Consider the following 25156-nt stretch of genomic DNA (forward strand, 5'->3'; position numbering starts at 1 on the left):
AGCATTTATGAAGTGCCTTCTACGTGCTGGGCACTGGAGATGCCAAGACAAAAATATTATTGGACTGCATCTTTATTATCTTTCAATCAATAGAAAGATGGAAAGAATAAAAAATTCCATTGTGCTTATTCTTTGTTGATCATGACCCTTTGAGTTGGTAGCGCAAAATGCCATCTTAAAGGCTCTTTCCAACAAGGTATCTCTTATCCATACATCAAAATAACTAAAGATTAAAAGAAAAAGATATAGTAAAAATAGCTAAAAGTTACATAATTTGTTGTTTTAAAGCTTTACCTTCCATCTTAGAATCAATATTGTGTATTGGTTCCACGGAAGAGCAGTAAGAGTCAGGCAATGAGGGTTAAGTGGCTAAGAAGTGTCATATTTGAAGCGAGGACCTCTAGGACTGGCTCTCAATCCACTAATCCATCTAGCGGTCCCCTTTGATAGTGTTTTAGAGTTTGCAAAATACTTAAAAAATATCATGTCATTTATTCCTCAGAACAATTCTGAGAGGTAGGTGCTATAACAACCTCCATTTTATAGTTGAAGAAATTGAGGCAGTTATCAGTTAAGTGATTTGCCCAGAGTTATGCAACTCTCAAATGTCTAAGGCCATTTTTGAATTCAGATCTTCTGGATTCCATGTCCAGTGTTCTATCCACTGTGCAACTTAGCTATTTCCCAAAATATGCCAACAGAAATAACCCTATTCAATAACCTTGGGATCATAAACATTCTGCAATATAAAGGAGGGATACTTGCTTGTCAACGTGTCTGCCATGGCTACGGAGGAGATACAGTGCAGAGTCCAAACTATGGATGGTAAGGTCCTCCAGATGTTGCTGCTTAAAGATTAAATTGTCCTGGCTGCATAAAGTCCTGGAATATTGATAAGCCTCCTGGAAAGGGATCTATAACCACTAAGAAGAATTTGTCCTGACCCGCCACACAGGAAAGGCCAACGGGAGAAAGGATGCCCATTTCCCAGATAACGGTATCCATTTGGATGGTCAACTGGTAGAACTTGTCCAACAATCTAATATCTGGGAAATGGTACTGATAGAAAACTAATTGGGTTAGGAATTGCTTAGGAAGAAGTGGGCTAGATGGCTTTTGGGAAACTGCAAAGATATTTTGAGCTTCCAAAGGGGAACAATGGCCCAACTTTTTAACACACATTTAATTCATTTTTAAAAATACCAATATTTCTATATGGAAGCAAGAGGTGGAATATAACAGTCTCTAAACAATTAAAAATGAACATAACACAGAAAGTTATGAACAGAGAGATGCATGGTAGCTGTAAATAGGCTACCAGATGGGAAATAAAGGATGTCATTAAAGACATGTAAGATAGGAAGAAAAGTCCCTGTCATAGGTGAGGGATGGTAAATGAACAAACCCTTGTGATGCCAGGAGAAAGCAAGAAAGGCCTTTAGAATACTGGCTGGAACCCTTCTAGAAAACTTATAGGAGGATCTGAAAAAAATATCACACCAGTTGAATAGTGAAATGTTAAAAGAAAAAACTCTATCTTTGATCCTTTTAAAATTTTATTTAAAGAAAAAACCCACAGAGTTCCCTAGGCTGAAATTAACTACCCCCACTAAATCCTGAATCTTCTCAGAATGAAAGCCCCCTCCTAGGCGCGAGATTGGTCCTTATAGAGACCAATCCCATGACAGGAAATAGAGGGTGTGTGTGTGTGTGTGTGTGTGTGTGTGTGTGTGTGTGTGTGTGTGTGTGTGTGTGTGTGTGTGTGTGTGTGTGTTCCCTCCCCTAGCACAGTACTGGTCCATTCAAGACCAATTCCACGCCAGGAAGGGCTACCCTTACATGACTTAAGACTAGTTGAGAATCACATCTATCATCATGTCCTTCCCTGGAGAGCATAAGGGTCCAGAGGAGCCCCCTTTCTAAAAACTCCTTATTTCCTAAGCCTTATTATCTTGGCTCAGTCACAGATTAACTAGCTATATGATTGGGTTGAGTCTGAAGAGAAGATATCTGGTCTTGATAGATGCTGAGCTGGTAAAGACTTGTGGGGGGGAGGGGGAAAGACAAAAATAGGAAACTCATCTAAATTCAGTGACTAATTTTTATTCAATCTAGGATGTTTCTTAAAGAGATATGGTCAGTCACTACAAATGTTGTTAAAGACCAAAATTAAGTATTTGTGCCAACTACACTGTAACGGTGGTCTATGACTAATGGGCCCAAGCTTCATCTCTATCTTGTCTACATTCCTTTCCCTTGTCCTGACTCTTCTAATTAGTCATCAGATTGGTCCGTCTCACTAAGAGTCTGTCATGAAGGCAGAACCCAAGTCAAAGAAACTTTGAGAGTATGGTATGTAGTATTTTTTTTTCCTTTGAGAAAGTTATATCAGTTCAATGTGAAAAATAAGTGAAGAGATGATAGAAATTGCTTATCTCTCCAAAGAGAGTCAGCCCCACTTTTCTAGCAGGGGATAATGCAGAGTACTTACTAAAGTACTCCTATCCCTTTTCCAGGAGCAGAATCTGGAGCTAAGGCCAAGGTGTCTGTGTGAAGGCCCTTTGTGATTTGAGGGCCTATCCTCTTTCCCTTTTACTGATCTCTGCTCTTTGCTCCTTTTTCCTTTTCCATTTTAAGTGTTATACAGTACCAAAAAAAACCAAAAAAAAAACAAAAAAAAAAAACAACAACAACAAAAAAAAAACAACAAATAAAGATGGTGGTGGTGAAGGCAGAAGCATATCGTTTTAGAAATATATAGCCCTTTTGATTCCCAGAAGAGAAGACTAACTGTATCTTCTGATCCCAGGAGAAATGTGTGGAGCCAAGCCAAAAGTCCAGAGTCTAACCATTTTCATCATTCCACTGGATTTTCCTAAATACTGAAAAATCCCCTGCCTTGGCAGATATGTAAAACATGCAGAAATGTCTATCCTCAAGGCTATCTACACTTATTGTTTAATCCCTCTACAACTTCACCCTAAAATGGGCCACTCTTCTTAGTAAGGATAGTGCTTTCAATTCTAGAAGTGTGTGGTATCACCATGAAGAATCCCAGTGATTTCTATGGACAGTTCTCAAACAGAGAGGTGACAACATTTCATCTGATTTCTACAATCACTATGCAAGTGGGAGCCCAGACATGTCTGGGACCACAGGCTAAAAAAATTCTGGAGGTGAGTCCAAGAAGAATCAGCTATAATTTTTCCTCAATGGGAAGGAGTCCCTTACATAGATCACATCATCCAGATGTTAAAAGAATTATAGCTACAGATGATGCTGGAGAAAAATCTTCTTGCTAGAGGCTAGGTGAACTGATGAGGTATGGCTTCCCTGACTGTGATGAATTTTATTTGCCTTGATTACCCTTCATCATATGTCAAAGGCCAGTCAGCTGCTTAGGCACTCCTCTCTGAGTCACTTTACAGATTAGACTTTAGAAGGATGGGTTCTTTTAGAAGCAAAGGGGCTCCCTACTGCACTGCTGGCACTGTCATCATCAATTTAGAACTGGCTCTTTTTCATTTTATGAATACTCAGAAACTGTCATCATAAAAATTTATAACCTCAAACTACTCATCAGAAACATTTAACAAGGACTCATCTTTCAAGACTGGCTAATTGGACTCAAACCAAGTATTTTTTTTCTATAGAGACAGCAGCATCTTCATCCAAGAAATAAGTCAATTCTTTCTGGCTTTCTTGAAGGGAAAACCTAACAACTGGTCCTAACTTTTTTTCTGTGTCTTAGAAAACATTCCTCTCTTCCCCACCAAGCACCAAAAATGAATTTGGCAGAATTTTTTTCTGATGCCACTAATGATTATTTGTCTCTACCTACCTCTCGCTTGGACTTTTGGGAGGACCTCTCTAAGACATCATCACTGGAGAGATCAGAGTCCTCTGAGAAACTCAGGTGTCGACGTAGTTGCAGCTCTAAGAAGAGACGGAACAAGGTTTTAAAAAGCGACCTAAATCCCACACATTGTCAGCTTGTCTCTCCATAGCAGTGGATCCTGATACCTTGGCTACTATTATTTGTCAAGATATATAGTCAACCCCACTTCCTCCGACAAAAACTTCCAACCAATAGTATTCTAGAAGTAATTTAAGCATACTGGAAATCATTTTAAATATGGAGGAACCACTGGAGGAAGGGGAGGATATAAATATTATCTAACTTTTCCTGGTTCCCTTGCTCTATGTCTTTATTCATTGCAAATAAAGAGATAACGAGTGGAAGGAAGAATAGACATACAAGTGGCTATCATGATAAGAACTCATGAGTAAAAGTCCAAATTGATATCCACAGAGAGGTCTTTCTATCCATTATCATACCTGTTCTCACCATAGGAGACATCTTATGTTTCCCAGAGTCTACTGTGGCACCACTGGATGGAGTACTGGGGCAGGATTTATTGTCTACCTTCTTCTTCTTGTCCTTCTTGTACCCTGAGAATACCGATTTCCACAAAGATTTAGGCTTGGCAGCTGATTCTTCCAGGAGATTCCCACTGGGCTTTTCTAGTGTCCGGCCCTCATTCTTGGACTTCTTCTCTTTTTTATTCTTTCGGGGGGAGAAGAGGGAAGATCTTTTCTTGCTTTTCCCACTAGAGCCCTCCGAGGATGTGACAGAGCCATCAGGTCCTCCTGAATCGGATGCCGGGGAAAAGAAATCTTCGCTGGTGGCTTCCTGCTTCAGGGTGGGGACTTCGGACCTCCTGAGAGCCGAAGGCTTTAGGGGTTCTGAGCCCAGCTGCTCTTTTGTCCTGGAAGGCAAGGAAGCTACTTTGGTTGAGATCCTAGAGGTTCCAGCTGCAGCCGCCGCCATCTCCATCTCTTTCATCTTCTTTAACTGCTTGGCCATGGCATCTCGCAATGCCTGGCTCTTCACAGACTTCTCTCTAGCTCTCATCCGCTCTTTGGCCAGTTCCTTGGCTTCTGCGGACACCGCGGGCAGCTCCCTTTTCTGTGGCGGGGACTCGCCGCCTTCTAAAGCGGGCAGCCGGCCGTTCTCTTTGACCAAAGGCGGGCAGAGAGGTTTATCCGAGGAGGGCCAGCAGCTGGGGGGGGTGAAGAACTTCTCCTGGAAGCTCGTGTCCTCGGTCTTCTCGTCATAGGTGTCCTCGACATCATCGGCGAAAGGAATCTCGTCGACGCTTTCCACGAATGACTTCCGCACCTCCTCTCTGGACGGCTGGGCCGGCTCTTGGGGGGGCCGCGTGAGAGCGACGGGGACGGACGAGGGCTCGGGCTCGGCGTCCTTCTGCCAAGGAGCCTGTTTCTTTCTTCGAAGAGTGGCCGGCTTCTCGTCGGGTGGAGGGGGAGGAGGCGGGCTCGAAGGAGGCGTGAGCATGGTGGAGTCCGAGGTGTTGAAGCTCTGACTGGCCAAAGTCCTCATGTTGGAGGAGCTTCCGTGGAGCCCCAGGCCGGAGCTGCTGGACAGATCTTTCCTCTCCTCGTGAACGAGGCTTTTCAGTTCTTTCTCACTCGGTGACTTGGGAGTCAGCAGGGACGGCGGATCGCTCTCCAACTTTGGCATGCCTGGCCTTCGAGGAGAAGGCTGAGGCTTCAAGAGATGGATTTCTTCATCTTGAGACACTCTCTTGGTTGAATATGTTTTCAGGGACACGGAATCGAGGTTGGGCAGAGTGAAACTGGGTTCGGTGCTCTTTTTTCTATCGATCGGGGTGAGCCCGAGGCTCCTGCGTATTTCAGCGCTCTTTAACCAGAACTCCTCCACGAGGTCATTGCGCTTGACGGGCTCGTCGGTGGCCGCCGGGCTGCATGGCTTTTCCGCCGTGTCGTCCTTGTCTCTTCGGGAGAGGGAGACCAGAGGAGTGGAGCTGATGATTGGAGCGGGCTGGAAACATATGGGAGACTCTGTCGGGGAGGGGATGGATGTTTCGGAAGAAGGCTGGGGCTGAGAGCAGATGGGAAGTTGTGCGGAAGGCGAGGAAGGAGTCGCCGAAGGAGACACCGGACGAGACACGACCGGCGAAGGGGTCACGATGGCTTCTGGCAGGGCCGCCGGCTGCGATCGGATGGGAGACGACGTCCCAGAAGTGTTCGAGACCTTCTGGTCGGTGGGGATTTCAGCTTCTGGCTTTTCTTTGATGAGGAATGTATCTGGGAAAAGAGGCTCCTCTGGAGATTTTTCTTTATTGAAAACCGAAGAGAAGGGAACTTGGATGTCCTACAAAAAGGCGAATAAGCAGAAATTATTTAGGATGATTTAATTTTTTGTTCAATTTCTGCCGGCAAAAAAGGATATACAAACTGAAACTCAGCTCTCATCTAACAAAACTCCAAAGTTTTAAGGCATATCGCTATGCACAGTAATGCTGTATGGACCACCACCAGAATTAACAATATTTGTGCTTTTATTTTCATTCAGATAGATCATTCTCTTAATTTTTTTTTTTCAAAATGAGATTTTTTTTCCAGGAGCTCAAAGATTTTTACAGATGTTATTTTGCTGATCTTCATATTATATCGTGCAAGGTATTACACTGTTATCTTTACTTTATAGTGAGATAACTGAGGTGTTAAATGGTTGTGTGCTTTCTGAGGAACCACAGCAAATCAGTAAAAGACTTTGGATTAGAACTCTGGCCCATTGTTGACCTCTGTCCTACACAATGCTGCTTCCCAAACAAGGTGATTTGGTCAGAATATACCAGGAGTTTCTGTTAAGTCTCTGGTAACTCTGTTGGGGAGAACAAAGAGATTTTGAATTTCCTTAGGATGACAACAACAAGCTGAGAGCACTTTCATCTTTTAAAATTGTCTATTTCTTTAAAAATTCTCACCTTCCATTTTAGAATCAATATTGTGTTTTTGGTTCCTAGACAGAAGAGCATTAAGGGCTAAGCAACAGGGGTTAAGTGACTTGCCCGGTTTCACACAGCTAGGAAGTGTCTGAGGCCAGATCTGAACCCAGGACCTCCTGTGTCCACTGAGACACCTAGCTGCCCCCCTGGCATCCTCATCTTTGATGGACAATTCCTTGAGCAAGATGAAAGCTGCCCATCTAGGTACAACAACCCCTTTGCTTTCTTGCGATGAACCTGGGCCCCCCAAACCATGAAAACTTACCTCTGCTTTTGCTCTTACTGGGGAGAGTACGTCAGTTCTTTCTAGAAGAGACTTGCTAGGGCTAGAGGGCAAGGAGGGACCTTAGAGGAAAAGAAATGACAGTGAGATATGGTGGAAGAGGGCAGATCACTCAAATGAATCTGTAATTTGAATATGAACGTGGACAGCCTTGCTTATCATACAATTGCAACTCCTCTTTGTCTTTCTGTTTAGTTCTTACCTATATATTCATTAAAGACATAGATTAGATGAGAGGGAAAAAAATTTGAAAAGGGAAAAGAAGTTGGAATTTAAGTCAAGTCTTGAAGGAAGCCAGGGAAACTAAGAGAAAGAAGAGGACTAAGGAAAAGCTTGAAGCAAGGGGACCAGTTAAAAGGCTATTTCAGAAGTCTAGATTAAAAGTGCTGATGGCAGCCATGTGAATAGGGAGAAGGGAATGGATGAGATATTACAGATGCAGAAATAGCAAGATTTGGCAATGAAACTGGACAAAGGTAAAGGGAAGAACTGAGGATGACAAAGTTGAGAACCTGGAAGACTGGAAGGATACAAGAGCCCCTCAAAAGAAACAGGGAAACTTAGAAGAGGAGCTGGTTTAGAGAGAATGGGGATGGACAGTTTTGGATATGTTGTGTTGGAGACCTCTATTGGCCACCATTTTGAAATGCCCTCTAGGAAGCTGATGATATTGGCCCAGGGCTCTAGGGAGATACTGGGACTGGAAATAGATAAATCTAAATAGAGATGGAAGTTAAACTCTTGGGAACTAACAGGGTCAGCAACATAAGAGTGTTTGCAGAATGAAGAAAAGAGGAGCTAGGAGAGATCTTTTAATTACATCATCAGTGATGGTCATGATACAGAGGATGATCCAGCAAAGAAGAAAAGGGAAGCCTGGTTAGACTGGCAAGCAGGAGGAGCAGAAGAGTTGTTGAAAACTTAGGGATGGAAAGATAAAAATCACAGAAGGTGGGAGGACAGCCAAACCAGGCACATTTCCTTCCCTATCAATTGTTTCTAGATCTTTATATTCCCCAAACTCCACTGGGTATGATCTATTTATTCAGAAGCCCTAGGCAGAGTCCTTGAAATATTTTTTTCCTAGAGGATTCCCCATAATGCCTGCCTAGAACATCCAGTCATTGATATGAAGTCATTTCTCTTGTTAGGTTTACCTTTTCCTTGCTGGTGTGGTGGGGAGGCTGGCTGCTCCTCTTCCTTCTCGGACACTTCTGGTTTCAGCTCTCTTTTTATTGCTTCCTGGCATTGTAAAGCCAACTCGCCTTCAGCTTCAGATGGGATGTCATCAGACCAGCGCTGATCTGAGAGAAGGAAGTCAGGAAAGTATTCCGGATACAAATTATATTGTGTTTCCTTTCCAAGTCCTTCTAACTTCTTGGGTTGCAGCAATCCCTTGTAGGCACCAGGGGACTACATTTAATCATTAATCACAGAGGTCATATGGTAGGTTCAGGGATTGGAATTAGAACTGGGAAGACCTGAGTTTAAGTCCTGTCTCAAATAATAGATCTGTGACTCTGGGCAAATTACTCAACCCTCTCTCTACCTTTGTTTCATCTGTAAAAGAGGGTCTACCTAACATGTCTCTTTCTCATTTTCTTTTCTTTTTCAACCCTTACCTTCCGTCTTGGAGTCAATACTGTGGTAAGGGTAGGCCATGGGGGTCAAGTGACTTGCCCAGGGTCACACAGCTAGGAAGTGTCTGAAGCCAGATTTGACCTTAGGACTCCCGTCTCTAAGCCTGGCTCTCAATCCACTGAGTGCCATCCAGCTGCCCACCTCTTCGTTTTCTGTTGGCACCAGGAGAATATCAGCGGAGAACATCAGGTTTCCCTCACTCTTGCTGTGGGACCTGCCCACCATATTTTCTGACCATGTACCACTGGAGGCCTTTAGTTATATTTACCATTGTTCTTTGGGTGATACTCATTTTAAATTCTCTGGAGTATATCCAGTACCAACACTGGTATTCTAGACTAATAACAGATTAATATTATATTAATATAATAAGAAAAGAATCTATTTCAAAGGGTTGTTGCAGGAATCCATGAGATAAAGTTTTGCTTTGCAACTTGAAAGTAATATATTTTTAAACATTAAATTTAATATTAATTTTTAAATTATCAAATAATATATTAATGCTAGCCATTGTCCAATTTAATATTAATTTTTAAATTATCAAATAATATATTAATGCTAGCCATTGTCCAATTTAGCATGGAAGAGATAACAGTCAGGAATTCATGACCTATGGGTAATATTTTAGGGTACATGGTCATCTGCTTTATGGAATTCTATGGAGGTCTGGTTCCATCAAGATTCCATGAGGACTTTTAGGTTCACAAAACCTTGGCACTTCTAATCTATATATCTATTCCCTTCCAAACTCATGGCTCAATGTCTTTTAAACCTTCTGCCTCCCTGCTAATGAGTCACTGGCTTGTAAAGTTTTTCATAACCTGGCCTCTTATATTTTTAGTCTTCTTATACCTTATGCCCCATTCTTCATGATCCAGTGGCACAGGTCTCTTTGCAGTTTCTATAATAAGACACTTTTCCTTACTTCAGGATTTTCATTGGGTGTCCTCCATGCCAGAACTTTTTCCCTCCTCACTTCTGCCTTCTTATTTCTCTGGCTTCCTTCAGGTCTTTGCTAAAGTCTTACCTTCTGCAAGAAGTTTTTCTTGCTTCTCTTTCCTTTTCTCTGAGATTATCTCCAATTTAGCTTATCTAGATCTTGTATAAAGTTGTTTACATCTGTTGTGTCCCTCATTAGAAACTACATTATTTATTTTTAAATATTTTTCCATGGTCAGATGATTCATGTTCTTTCCCTCTCATCTTCCCTTCCCAGGACTGACAAGCAATTCCAGTGGGTTTCACATGTATTATCACTTGATATCTATTTCCATATTACTCATTTTTGTAACAGAGTTATCCTCATTAGAAACTGGAACACTTGAGACCAGGCTTTATATTTTGCCTTTCTTTTCCCCATTGTTTGGCACATAGTAGGTACTTATTGTTTGTTGACCTGAATGCAATAACAGAAACCAAGGATGGTTTACTGTCTTAGTCTGTGCCATCTTTATCTCTGTTGAACGGTTCCTCTTCCCTAATAGTAAATACCACCTGGTGGTCTTGAATTTTCCTTCTAAAACAGTGGGTGAATAGTGTCTTTCAGATTCTGAAGCATTTAATGTAGTTTATATTTCAACTATAGCCTTTGCTTTTTTTATTCAGGAAGAATAATGTCATTAAGATAAGCCATCTAATAAAAGAAATAATACTGTGCACCTGCAGAGCATAAGACTTAATTTCACAGATTTCCTTTCAATGTTTAGACATTATTCTCTGTGGTCTCCTGGCCAGGGTTTCTTTCCTTTCCCATTCTTCCTAGGCGGTGCCCTCCGACCCTCATTCCACACATGTGGTTCCTGCTTCTTTCTCTCTACTATATCAACTGCCATATTTCTTCCTGCCATATCTTTGCATGGGCTTCTTCTAGCTTCAAGGCTCTGCTCAAGTGCCACTTCTTATAAAAGGTGGTTTTGATCTTTGCAATTGGTGTTCTTGGTATTCTGCATACCTGGCTGTGTTCCCCTATTCTTGTGTTGGTGAACCTATGGCACCCATGCTGGACTCCTCCCACTTCCCACATGTCTGAGGGCATGTCTCTCATGACCCACCCCTCTGCCCAGCAGCCCAATGGGAGCACTTCTTCCCCTCCCCCTCTCTACTCTGCCTGAGGACATATGACCCGCCCCTCTGTCTGAGGGAAGGAAGCAGCTCACAAACCCATGAGGGTTGCAGTTTGGGCACTCAGTTTCTAAAAGGTTCACCATCACTGGTCTAGTCCAACATAAACTCTGTGAAAGAAGAGGCTATTTTGCTTTTATTTTAAAACTTTTTTTGTTTTTTATTTCTTTATATTTCTAGAGCCTTATAAACACTGTGCCTTGCATATAACTGGGATCAATAAATATTCTTGTTGAATAGAACTGGGTCATATTTTTTCCATTTCCTAGATCCCAGTGTATTCCTGGGGGCAGTATTTTCTTCTTTTTAAATTTTAAACCCTTACGTTACATCTTGGAATCAATATAGTATATTGGTTCTAAATCAGAACAACAATAAGGGCTTGATAATGGGGGTTAAGTGATGGGTCACAGAGCTGGGAAGTGCCTGAGGCCAGATGTGAACCCTGGATTCCTGTCTCCAGACCTGGTTCTCAATCCACTGAGTCAACTCACTGCCCCCAGGGCCATATCTTCTAGTCTTTATTGCTTAGTAGTTTTAGTTGTCTGACTACCACACTTGCAGTTTTCTTGGCAAAGATACTAGAGAGGTTTGTCATTTCTTTCTCTAATTCACCTTACAGATGAGAAAACTGAGGTAGATGGGGTGACTGAGCCAGTAAATGAGAGAGGTCAGATCTGTACTCAGTTCTTTCTGTATTCAGGTTGGGCATTCTATCCACTGTGCCATCAAAACGACATCTTCTAGTTTAGAGCAACTCAAATAGAAACAAGGGCTGCTCATTTGTACAGAAGAATTCCTGTAAGATGCATATTAATTAGTTTGAACTGTAATATTAGCCATATTGTATTATATTTTTATTTTGCTAAATTTTTTTCCTCAACTACCCTTTAATCTGGTACAGGGTAACCTTCTTTGTTTTTGTTTTTTTTCCCTCCTTGTTCCCAACCACCCCAGTCGGTGTCTTCCCACCCCCAATTTGAGGTTGGCTACAATTCTGCTCCCTTTCCTCCTCTGGCAGTCTCTTACCATCATCCAGTTCTGCCCCGGTGTCCCCGGTGTCCCCATCCTCGGTTGCCCCCCCCTCCATTTCTGCAGGCTCTGTGTCCACATCTTCTTCCAGATCATTTTCATCAAATGGGGCTGCAACACAGAAAGGTTAAGAGAAGGAAAGAGACTGTTTCCAGAGAAAAGAAAGTGGAGATTCTTTTTTTTTTTTTTACTCTGGACAAATGGTGGGACAGGGAGGCTCTCCATGTTCAGTTGAGGCCTGTATGGGGGGAAGGCAGAAGTCCCTGAATAGGGACAGATTTTGGATCAGATCTTGCCCAAGTGGTGATTTTGCCAAAAATTCTACAGTGATGTGAAAGGTAGAGACAAGCTCAATATCCACTGAGGCCGACGTTCTCTTTCTTTGCTTTGCCCGAGTTCTATAAAGGGCTAAAGTTCAACGTAGGTGGAAAGGGCACGAACCAAGAGAAATAATGGCATTTTTACTCTGGGAGAATTGAGCTTTTGTTGTGCTCAGTTTAGCATTTGACTTAGACTGATTCATGTTGTTCTACTGTAATACCATGGAAAGAAACAGTCATCAGACTCCGTGGAGGCTCTGAATAGTTGGCCTAAATTCTCCCAGATTTTTGCAGCAGAAGCTATAGTTTTGTTTAAGGGACTTAGATCAACACTCTTAGAAAGGAAAAGCCAAAGGAGAAGGGTGGTGGTGGTAATTAATACAAAGCCCACATTTTGGATTAAACAAGACCTTTTAAGTACAGCAAATGTGGGACAAGGCATTAATCATCCTCATTTTTCCAAGGTTAAATGAGCCTTTCCATATGCATACACTTAACTTCCCTATTTGAAACAAAAACCTTCTTTTGATCCCAACTCCTTTTCAAACTACCTCCCATATTCTTTCATTTACTGCCAAAATGGTTGAAAAAGCACCCTATATTCCATTCTTTTTCACTCAACACACAAAGTTTCCACCAACAACCAACTAGTGAACAAATCCAGTGAATGACTTTGTTTAATCCTTGTTCTGTTTTGTTTCTAAAGTATTCTGATCCTGTGGACATTCTTTTATGCAATACACTGAATTTCACCTTTCTTCTTCTTATTTTTTTTTTTTTTAACCCTTAACTTCTGTGTATTGGCTCCTTGGTGGAAGAGTGGTAAGGGTGGGCAATGGGGGTCAAGTGACTTGCCCAGGGTCACACAGCTGAGAAGTGTCTGAGGCTGGATTTGAACCTAGGACCTCCCGTCTCTAGGCCTGGCTCTCAATCCACTGAGCTACCCAGCTGCCCCTCATCTTTATTATTAAATATGTAAAGTTGTGTTTGTCTACATGTCTAATCACTGCTATTAGATTATAAACTCTTCTGGATATTTTCTATTCATGTTTGGTTTCTATTATAGGGCATGGCCTTTTTTCTCCAATCTCATATTCTCTCACTTCTTATAGCCCCAAAGTATTTATTCCATTACATTTATACACCACAATTTGTCCACCAATTCTGCAACTGATGGGTGCCCTTTAGTTTTTAGCTTTTTTTCACCCCAAGAAAAAGAATATTTTTGTGTGAGATCTTTACTTTCTTATATCTCTTGGGGTATAGCCCATTGTCATTGGTGATGAAAAGAGATCTTTGCCTTTTTTCCACGGTCCATTTTTAGGGGGTCAATGATATTATGTGTAACTAGATTATAATTATATGCAGATCTCATATTATCCTTCCTTTTAATCTGATGTCAATTTTTAACTTTGCTCTAACTAGATGATGGTCTGACTACACAGAGACACCTGATTCTTTCTTTTTTATTTTTTTTAAGCCCTCTGTGCTACCTAGCTATCCCAGACACCGGATATATTTATATTTCTGATATAACTTCTATAACCGCTAGTAAATTTCTGTTTAGAGGGGGAAAAAGTTTTTTTTTTGTGACAATGTCTAGTATTCACCTTGTCTAGCATCTTCTCTCTTTTCAAATTTATTTGTGAAATATAGGCATGAAGTTAGACTTTTAGTTTCTTTCATTTCTTAAACTATATTCTCCTACATACTTTCTGACATCCTCGCTTGTGCCCAGCTTCCTACTGAAGTGACCAAGTATCAAAGAATGTAATTCTAGTCCTCAACACTTCTCCCCCAGATTCCCATAATAGTCTGCTAATTGGGGTTCTTTGCCTCTAAGTCTCTCCCTTTCCAATCCATCCTCTAAACCACCACCAAAATAATCTCTCCAAGATATATACATAAAAAAGTCTTCTGTGGTTCTTTGCCTATGATTGGGATAAAATAAAAGCTTAATTTGCAACATTTAAGTTCCTTTACAAACTGGCTTCCACTTTCTTTTCTTATCTGACTTTTCCCCTTTTAGAAAGTCAACATTCAAGTCAACTAAACAACTTCATTTCTTGCCAACATAAACTATCTCCCAGGCCTACCGTGCATTCTCTCATTTCTGTTTTTTTCATTTTTTTCCCTAAAGCCTCCATTTTATAGGTTGCTTTTCTATGATACTTGCCTTCTTAGAACCTTGCTGCTCCTTGCCCTGATGCTCCACTCCTCTATCCCACCTCCGTGGTTTGTGCTTTCTCTATTAATTTTCCTTGTAAAATACTTTTCTATGTACATGTCATACCTTTCTGACAGGAAGTAAGCTCCTTGTCACACATTTGGTAATTAATAAATGTATATTAAGCTGAACTGAAACAACATATTGACTTGATCTAGTAGATTTTAATCAAGTTCTTTGTCCCCCTCTTCAATTTCTGCACCACAAATACTACAAGATGAGACGATGAAGTATCTAATGAAAGGATCTTTCTTATTGTCTTTGGGGGAATAAACCAAACCCTCTGCCTGCCTAAGGAGAGATTGTGAGCCATTCATCCTTTCCTTTAAGTTACAAATCCATTTTGTTTTCTGCTTTAATTGATTTCATGAATGTTATTAATGTGATCCAGCTCTTCTAATAGGGATGATTCAATGATCATTGGACAAAGAGCTCTCATTTAAAGTCAAATTAATGTCTTTGGAATATCCAAAAAACAAAATTAGCACCTCCTGCCATTTCCCCCTCCACTTCTGCAAAGGACTGAACAAGACTGATGGCTACTTTTTCCCCTCTTTGTTTCAGAGATTGCAACAATCACAGAATTCAAAAGCATTTTTCATTTCCAAAATGGGACTCATGTTCTGACTTACTATTAATTAACCCTAGTTTATGGACCCAAGTCCAAGGAGCAGGACGTACAGGAAAGATGGCATCTCTCTGGACACCTCTGCCTGACATATTTGTATCTGTATCTGTATCTGTATCCCTGTAGGGACACGATGTGAATGGCATAGGAACTCTCCTTTAAAACCTCCTCACAATTAAGGAAAGTGCAACTCTGAATTAGCTTAGGGAATATAAATGGACAAATGGGCTTCTGCATGTCTCTCACACATGACGCTCTCGCTCTCTCAGCCCTACCTTTGCATTAGCTGTCCCCTATTCCTAAAACACATTCCATATTCACCATCACATTGTGGAATCCTTGGCTCCCTTCAAGACTCAATTAAATTGTCCCCTTTTACACAAAGCTTTTTATGGTAACCTTCCTCACTCCTCCACCCCCCAAGCCCCTAGCCGTGCTGCTGGAATCTTCCAGCTACCCCTTGTCAAGGTAATTGTGTATTTCTTCCATATTTATCTATATAGGTAGGTGCATGTGGTCTTTCCCACGAGAATGTAAGCTCCTGGAGGGTGGGGGCTATTTCATTTTTATGTGTTTCCTCAGAGCTTAGCACATAGAACTTAATAATTGCTCAATTGACTGTTTTTCTCTTTCAAAAAACAGATATATTAGGAGAATCTAGGTGGCTCAGTGGATAGGGAGCCAAGCCTGGAGGTCCTGGAGACACTTCTAGCTGTGGGACCTAAGACAAGTCACTTAACTCTCTCTGCTTAGCCCTTACTGCTCTTCTGCCTTGGAACCAATACCTAGTATTATTGATTCTAAGACAGAAGGTAAAAGTTTAAAAAATGAAAAAATCCTCCCAGATATATCGGAAGTTGTTGCCAATGCTAAAATGATTTAATTTCTCAATTTTCCCTGTTCTCTCCAGCCTATGGATGGTAAAAACAAAACAAAACAAAAACAACTATTCTACAGAAAAAAAATGGCCTCAGCTCTTCTTCTGTCCTTCATGCTACTTTCCATCATCCCATTTCAAGTTTCATTCAAGTTTCCCATTTCACCATTGGTTTCCCCAAAAAAGGCAAAAGTAACAACTGATGAGGATACTTCAGATAGGCAAAGGAAACACCTCACTGCATATAATGATATTTAGCTTCTTTGGGAAGGTTAATTCTTTTAATAGAAGTAGGGCCTAAATGCATTATAATTATAGGGGATTTCTTGGTCTCTTCTTCTGATGTAGGATTTATGTTCAGCTAGATTTCAATATTTCACCATTTTGTCTCTAAAGCTCAATATTTCACCATTTTATCTCTAGAGAAGCTAAATAGTCTCCTTTTCCTGACTGTAGAATCTTAAGATATGCCTCCTTTTTTTTTTGAGGCACCCCAATTCTGGCAATCCATGATTCCCTCCAAACCACCAAACTGGGGAATGCTATGGAACCCTAGAAGTCCTACTGATTTTCAAAGGATGGACCCAACTGTCCCTTTGTTCAAGTCTCTTGACAGACTGGAGAAATAAAAGACCAGAACTTGGCTCTCTTACATCCAATACTTAAGTCTCTATTGCTCTAAATCATTGAGAGTTGATGCGGATATTTATCAGTCAGGAAGATAATACCGCTGTGGAACTAAGACGGAGAGTTGAAAAGTGGACTGGGGAGCACAGGAGGTCATTAGACAAACTTTTCCCAACCAAGCAAAGTCTAGTTTACCAGATGACTCGGTCGGTCTCCTGGTCCTTGATCAAATTTTTCCTATCTGCACTTTACAAATATGCAAGTTTCTCTTATAGCATTAGAGGAAGAAGACATTAAAATTTCCTGAGAATACCTTTATGGAAAAAATTCAATCACATATGCCAAAGATGAATAAGCAAATGGAAGATAATATTGCACCAGCGGCTAATGTGGGATACAGCTTGGGCCAAGGGGGTGAGGGGCTGAACTGGGGTTAGGATGGAGAGCGAGGTGCCAGAAGCTGCCGCACAAATCAATGAGCCATGTGGAGTGAAAGCCAGACATCCCTGATGTTTAGCACTTCATCTGAATCAAACGCCAGCAGGGACCCGAGTTACTCACACCTTCTGAGACTTGTCAGATCATTTCCAGATGCAAACAGACACAATGAAGTGGTCCAGGGGCTTATTATACTCATCGCAGCCATGTCCTCTCTATCTGAACTCGAGAGTGGATGAAATTTCTTCTCATGACTTAATGGTCCTGAACCACTGGGACTCCCAACGTTTCCCTCCTACTTCCAGTTAAGAAAGATGGGGGAAGGGAGGGCATGAAGAGGGGAGGAAAGATAATTCCGTTATTTCTTATCCCAGAAGAGCCCTTCATCTTGGATGGACAGCTGACCTGATAAGCCTCCAAAAACAGCTTGTAGCTTGTAAGACAAGCTGATATTTTTAATTATAGCTGTTACTAGGTGGCTCACTTAAAGAATATACACCATTCCTGATCTTTTTCAATCTTGTAGCTATCATTTCACTCCATAAAAAACTCTGAATGTTTCCTCCTGTTTCCTCTTCTGGGAGTCCTCAGTGGTTTTGTGGAATTCCTCCAAATTTCTTCGAAAGACTTTAGTTCAAAGCCCAGTGCTAAAAATAGGATTCTTCACTGTCCTGGCACTTACTCAGATCCCCAGGCCCAATTCTTGGACCTCTTTTCCGCTTAAAGCATCACTTTTCTTTGGCTCTGCCCTGCAAGGGTTAAGATGAATGTCTGGTTCATGCAAAGAATGGCTGTCTGAGCAAGGCATGCAATGCACACTCCCTCCCTCCATCCCGCCTTATCCTGAGCATGCAGGAGCAACAGGGCCAGAATTCTGTTAAGATACCAGCTGGATGGCTGAGCTTAAGGAGCAGTTATTGTGAATCGGAAGAGAAGAAACATCACCAAACTACCTCCAGAGACCGTCTCCAGCCAGGCCTGCACTGCTGCGTGGCGTATGGAAGGAAGGTCAGGCACTGAATTTAAAACAAATGATAAATGTAAAGTTACATTCCGGTATGCACTTCTAATGCTGAGGAACGAGATCACTCCGAGAAACCAAGGGCAGAAGGGAACCTTGCAAGACACCAGAAGGTGGAGAACAGGAGAAGATGCTCCCCTGGAGGAGCACATTTCAGTCATGTTCATGACCCAAGGCAAGAGGGAAGAAAGCAACCAGCAAAAATCTTTATGAAAGGAAGGCTCGAGAGACGTCCCATTCTAGGTTTTAAAGGGCTGAGATCTTGATGGGAATTTAGGAGATGAAGTTCTCGGTACCACTTTTTAAGAGATATTGATATACTAGATATTTTCCAGGAGGGTGAAGAAGGTTAGATCATGCTAAATGAAGATTCATTAATTAAAGTCACTGGGTGATGATAAGCTTGAGGAAATTTCAAGGAGTTCAAAGGAGACACGATAGCTATTTGCAAGTATTTGAAATGTTGGCTTGTTCTTTTTGGCCTCATACAATAGAAAACAAGGAAGAATGAAAGGAAGATTTAAAGAGGTAAATTAAGGCTAGATGTCGGAAAAAAGTCTGCTCATTTTTTCTCTAACAAGAGGTGGAATGGGCTGCCTTGGAGGTGGTGGGTTTCTCCTCACAGCAAAGAGAGGATGACTATATGCTTTAATATCGTAGAGGGTGTTTTGGAGTAGAGGACCCCTCTAATCCCGAGATTCTGTGCTTCTGAGTCTCTCTTCTTCTCAATTTCAACTTTTCCCTAGGTATCTAATGGGCACTGTTTTACTGTGAATGAATTTATTCATCTTTGGGTTCCTTCATTCATACGAGTCAGTCTTCTTCTTTCCCAGTTTCCCACATCCTCTCCAGAACAAATCCTCTCTCACGGAGCCTTCATTCACATCTGAAACCTCAAAGACAGCCACTGAGGCTGCCTATCAACTAGGATCACTGGTCTGTCATGGAGAGAAACATCAATCTCTGGATCCCCATGCAGGGAGGACAGAAAAGAACAGAGAAGGTTTTGGCTATAGCACCAAACATGTCTGAGTATTGAGATGAACGTGACTGCTGAAGAAACTCTTTGAAGGTTCAAAGCAGGAGCTCCAAAGTTGGGATTTGAGCTTGGGTAAGGGGGGAAAGTCATGCTGTCTTTTCCCCTATCTTGCCCTTGATCATTGTTTAGTCATTTTCAATTGTGTCCAACTCTTGTGACACCATTTGGGGTTTTCTTGACAAAGATGCTGAAAGGGTTGGCCGTTTCCTTCTCCAGCTCATTGTGCAGATGAGGAAACTGAGGTTAACAGGGTTAAGTGACTTGCCTAGGGTTACATAGCTAGTAAGTGTCTGCAGCCAGATTTTAATTCGGGAAGATGTCTTTCTGACTCCAAGGCTGGCACTCTACCACCTAACTAATGCTAGGAGATGCCTGATAAAGCCATGGTCCCATCATGGTCAATCAGGATGGTGACAGCCACCAGCATTAGAAGGGGCACTTGGAGAAAGGCATTTGATAAGTTGACTGAGAAAACATCTCAAATATCCCCTCTCTCTTTTCCTCTTGCCCCATATTTCAAGTAACTCTCTCTTTCAATCTCAGTCTCTCTTGTGCTCTCTCTCTCAATCTCTTTCAATCTCTTTCTCTCTTTCTCGCTCTTTCAATCTCTCTATCTCTCCCTCTCCTAGTTTCTCCTGGAAAGGTTCACTGCCAAATTCAGAAGTAATATCCGAACATTTTAGGTACACTGACAGAACCTCCAATTGTTCTGGTGGCTTAATGAAAACTTGAATCTCAGCCAAGTAGTACAAGAGAGCCTAGCTTGAAGTTGGGAGGACCTTTGGGTTCAAATCTGGCCTCCAACGCTTTCTAGCTGTGTGACCCTGGACAAGTCATTTAAGCACAATTGCCTAGCCCTTGCTCTTCTTCTACTTTGGAACTGATATTTGATCTTAATTCTAAGATAGGAGGTAAGAATTTTAAATAAAACAAAAACAAAAATATCTCAAAGAATTGTAAATAAAGTAATTAGTATACCCAACAATTAGGGAATGATGAAAAACTAGCACATAATAAATGTTTAAACTATGGTAAATGGATTATTACTTTAAGAAATGCTTAATATGATGAATACAGAAAAGCAATGAAAAATCCACAGGAAGCGATGGCTAGAAAACAATATAACCCATTCCTTTGCAGAGGAGGGAGGCCCATGGCTATGGAACCCTATATATATTTTCAGACTTTTTCAATGCACTGATTACACTTGGTGATTTTTTTTCTCTTCCTTTTTCTTTCTGCCTTCTAAATATATTATTTGTTATATAGGACAGCTTTCTGGGAGAGGGAAAGAGAGGGATGCTGGGAAAATTTCAAAACAAAAGTTTTAAATAAAAATATATTTTAAAAATACATGCTGATGCTAGAGTAGAGAAGGAAGTAATGAGACGACAGAGATGGAAAGTCTTAATAACCTCCTTTTTTGTCTCTTTTAGTTCCCTTAAGAACAACTTGGAGAAATGAGGTTACTTGAAAAAAGAAAGATAATTCATCCTTTGAAAACTGGAATCACTTCTGGAACATTTCTGGAATACCTTTAGCCTAATTTTTCTTCTCTAGGAACCTACACAATATGAGTCCCCCTAAGCATACACAAATTTCACCCTCCGTATGCAAAAACTTACATATATCTACATATATGTGTAGACATGTAAAAAATATAAAATATGAATACATACATGTATATTTACACGCATACAACACACATGCCATCAGAAAATGCCAGCAGAATTCACAAACTAGAAAGGCTGGGATAATGACCATAGGAAAAACAACTTTGAATTTTTTTTAAACCTCTACCTTCTGTCTTGGAATCAATTACTGTGCATTGATTCCAACACAGAAGACTGATAGGGCTAGGTAATGGGGGTTAAGTGACTTACCCAGGGTCACACAGTTAGGGAAACCAATTTTAGATTTTTTAAGCTTGTCTCTTGTTGTACATTAAAGAGTCTAGGGTGAAAGGGCCTTAAATCCATGGAAAACTTTCCATACCCTTCAAAAGGACCCAAGGGTAAATAAACACCATATCTAACATAATGAAAATAAATGTTTTGTTGGCCTTCCTCTTAAGTCATTTGATGGTTTTTTCCCCTAATAAGGAAGTCCTCTACATAAGGAAATTGTTAAAGTGTTCAGACGGTACACAAAGGATCTTGGACCTCAGGGCAGTTACCTCTGGAACTGGAGGACTTGGAGGTAGACACCATTTTATCCTCCTCCTCTTTTTCACGAATGTGTGTCCAGTGTACATCTGCCTGGATCTCCAGGGGATCAACTAGATTTACAATCTGTTGTAGCTTCAGATTTCCGGCTGCCATAGCAAGGACAGGGTGGAAGGAAAACGGGAGGCAGGAAGGGTTGGAAGGAAGTAAGGAAAGGGGAAAAGCCACAGTCAGGGAAGGAAAAACAAGGGAGAAGACATCACAAGAAGGAAAACAGAGAGAAAAGAAAAATTACACTATTTTTCAAGAGACCATACAGAAGTGAAATTTGAAAACACATATATAAGCACAGCAACTCTCCCACGATTCACCCAGTTGGATTTAGTCATTTCAAGAAGTGAAAATATAATGTTGGTGAGTGTTAGCCAATCTCAGCAATGCCACTCCATTTCCTTCTGATGCTTTCTTCTTCCAAGATGGCAGTTTGGTATACCAACTTCACTTTTATCTTCCCTACTCAGAATCAAATCCAGTTCTGTGAAGAGATCAACTTTCAAAAGGGGTTCTCCAGTGGCTTAGCTGGATAGCCTTATCACAGCATCCTAGTGACTCCCCATTAAATAACCCGAGTCCCCCTGAAACAAGGCACTTACCACTACCAAGCCATGAGGCAGGTTGTGCTTTAAGAGGCCAGGCAACGAGAGGGAGGAAGGTAAGCCACTCTGGCAGCACCTACTCTCCCTACTAAGTTAGGGGCTGATGTGGGAGAAGCTCTCCTGCCCCATGCTGCATGCCGCACAAGTTGGTGAAGATGGGCATCAGAGGATTGGAATGGGATGAAGGGAAGTTCAGAAAGAGTGGGGAGATGCCCCCCTCCAAAAGCTGAAGCTTTGATAACTCAAGAATGGAAATGAGGGTAAATTCTCATCTCCTTTCTCTGGAGTCAAATGTCTTTCTTGAAACCCACTGGGGTGACCTCTACTTGCTCCACTGAGATAGGTCCTGGGTTCAAGGCAGCTCAAGAGCTTGCAAGCTGTAGCAAAAGCATATCCATGCTGTTCGTCACTGCATGGATTCTTCAGAATTAGTGTTTGTATCATGCCACACAGCTGAGTTAAAATATCAGGGACAGTAAGCAACTGAAGTGGGACACTGGGGAGGGTTCAAGGAGAGCAGGTACCACCTGACCAGAAGTACTTTTAAGGCTGCCCCCCAATGCCTAACTGCTTCCCTTGGAGATCTAATTGGCTGACCTGGTTGTGATTTCAGTTCTTGTGGCTTCGCTTTGGTAGGCAAGGGCACCTGGCTTGGAAAGCAAGCATCGAATGCCAACACAAAAATTACGTCTACGGTCAGCTCCTCTGCCCCCAGCTTCTTTACGGAGACTCAATAAATTGTAAGCTATTTCCTTTAGGGGCCTCAATCACCCTAGGGTAAGGCATGAGTGGAGATGCCACCCAATGGCCTTAGATGTGCCAAGTAAGAAGAGGCAAGGGAGTGGGAAGAAAAAAAGGTGAATCCCATTCATTTCTTCTAATAGCAGAGGGAAGACATTTCTCACTGCGAACACCTTACTTTCTGCTGCCAAGTATATCCCACAAGTCTTCACCTACAATGAATGTGGACACACTTCACAGTGACGTGCCCAAGTACATATATGGTGGGGGCAGAAGACATTTCCCCATCACCTTTAAGACACAAATATTACATCTGTCATTGGGCTTCCTATTGCAAAGGAAATTTAATTGGGAAACGATATCTGTCCTGAGCTAGATGAGAAACTTTGGGTCAAGGTGTAGAATAGGAATAGATCATGTCATTTCTGGAATTCTTTTCTAACTCGTGTTTTTTCCTTATATGTCCTATGGCACGATCCCAAGGCTGTCAAGGTGTCCTGGTGCCGGGGACAGAGAGCAGGGATGTCTGTCAGGCATTGGGCCAGAGCTGGTCTCTATAATTGGATTAAAAATGTCTTTTCAAGTGGGACCTGCTCTTCAGGGCATTTTTTGGGCTGCTGTCTGGGAAGGATGGGGGTTGGAGTGGCGGGCAGGGTAGGGGCAAAGCGGGTACCTTTAAATGTACCCGTATCCTCTTCTTTTGAGTTATGTTGGAGCCAGTGGTCTTGCTGAAGCTCTCTGTTCCAGGGGCAATACTCTCCCTCTACAGCAAGGGGAGCGAGACATCAAGCATAAAGAAAAAGGCATGAGGACAAATGGAGAGAGGATCAGAAGAGAAGAGGAGAGAGAAGTTATCCTCAGCTGAAAGGCAATAAGACCTCCTGTCAATGTCTACAAATTTGTCTAAGTCCATTGTGTCAAAGAGAAATTTCCTTGTCCAGGAAGGAAGTTTTGTTTTCAGGTACTTCAGGATCTGGTCGAGTTCAATGCTAAGTACTTGTTTGGCTGCAAAAGAAAATATCCCTCTCCACTTCTACCTCTTGCATTCTTGTCTTGCCAAGGGGAATCGAGATTCTGAATGAAAAAGCAAGAGCAGACTGTGCCCTAAGCTGCCCAAAAGTCAACTATCCTAGAACCATCACCAGACCAAGATAATGAGGGCAACAGTACTATCATATTTACCCAGCACTTTTCTTCTGCCATGGAGATGCTCTATTCTCATAGATCAGAAATGGAGGCAGTTACTATAGCAACTGCTACCCAAGGAATAAGAGGCAGTATCTAGGAAGGAGAGCCCAAGGTATCTGTCACCCCCATAGGCTCCCCTTTTCCTGATTCCTTGAATTTTTCTCATGAAATCAGTTCATCTTCATAGAGAAGAATACTAAGATGCACATGACTGGGGTGTCTATATCCTGAAAGAGTAGCCAGATACTAATTTGGAATAGCAGTGCTCCTCTGATTTATAAATACAGACTTGGAAAAGCACACATCTTAGTGGGTCTAGGAGCGAAAGAAGGGAAGTTGATCAGACCACCCAACTGGAACCTTTTACTTTTCTCCAATTCAGAAAAAAAAAAATTCAGAAAGTACTTTTGGCTTTTGCCTTCTCTTGCTCATCCTATGCCTCACCGCAAATTTCTGTCCCTAGACAGTCAGCTGCTCTGGAAGATGGGCTGAATAATGAGACACGTGTATACAAGGTGTCCCAAGAGCCTTACATTTAAGATTTAATAAATAATACTAATAAATAATAAATATTAATAAAAAGATTTGATTTAAGATTTAATAGCTTAGCTGCATGAAGACTTTTTGGATATACTACAAGTAGGAAGTACTTTGCCTCTGTTCTTTGCTTTGGGTCCGGAAGGAATGGAACAGTTGAGAACAATAGCACGTCTAATTCCAGGGAGAAGGAAATAAAGCATGATGGGCAAAATCTTTATCTGGTGTTGATTATTAGGGGGCTGTTAAGAATTTGGGCTGGTGCTATGACTGAAAACTAGGTGTCAGTGCAGAAGAAGCTTCTTGCTTCCTCCAGTCTACACATTTCTAGGATGATGACATTAATCTAAGTTTAGATAACGTCTTCTTTTGGAAGAATTCCAAGAGTCATACCTCATTTCTGTTCATCACATTTCATTTGTGTGAGGTAGAAGTGGTGGTGGGAGGTAAGGATTACCATCTGTTTTTCATACATATAAATATCAGGAGAGAGAAGTTAAATAACGGTCACGAAGAGTCAAGGTCTTTAAGTCAAAAAGGATTGAAGATGGTGCCAAGACAAGAAACCCAAATCCCTAAATCCAAGACAAAAATAGCTTTTAGATTGGACTTGGTTTTGGGTCCTTCAGCTCCTACTTATTCTTTTTTCAGAAAGGCATGAATTTTCCCTCTGGCTTTGGAGAGAGAAACTTATGGAGAGAAGGAAAAGGAATTTTTTTGAAGGGTTGGGGTAATTATGAAAAAGGCTAGCAAATGAGTTTTGAAATGGGAAAATTTTGGAG

At 41.5% G+C, this 25156-nt stretch overlaps 1 protein-coding gene across 2 annotated transcripts in view; it reads right to left on the reverse strand.

Annotated features, from left to right (window-relative positions):
• MICAL3 (microtubule associated monooxygenase, calponin and LIM domain containing 3) overlaps positions 1-25156 on the reverse strand; it is a 146307-nt gene that overhangs the window by 27177 nt on the left and 93974 nt on the right. Inside the window, exons 21-28 of one of the 2 annotated variants that reach the window (XM_044679347.1) lie at positions 23323-23412; positions 21264-21401; positions 17981-18043; positions 11908-12021; positions 8274-8420; positions 7099-7178; positions 4339-6196; positions 3842-3936 (exon numbers count right to left, since the gene is read on the reverse strand). In XM_044679347.1, the coding sequence (XP_044535282.1) occupies positions 3842-3936; positions 4339-6196; positions 7099-7178; positions 8274-8420; positions 11908-12021; positions 17981-18043; positions 21264-21401; positions 23323-23412 (2585 nt within the window). The remainder of the gene's footprint in view (positions 1-3841; positions 3937-4338; positions 6197-7098; positions 7179-8273; positions 8421-11907; positions 12022-17980; positions 18044-21263; positions 21402-23322; positions 23413-25156) is intronic. The other variant, XM_044679348.1, reaches the window with a different exon arrangement.

The sequence above is a fragment of the Gracilinanus agilis genome, chromosome 5, assembly GCF_016433145.1.
Source record: "Gracilinanus agilis isolate LMUSP501 chromosome 5, AgileGrace, whole genome shotgun sequence".
NCBI lineage: Eukaryota > Metazoa > Chordata > Mammalia > Didelphimorphia > Didelphidae > Gracilinanus > Gracilinanus agilis.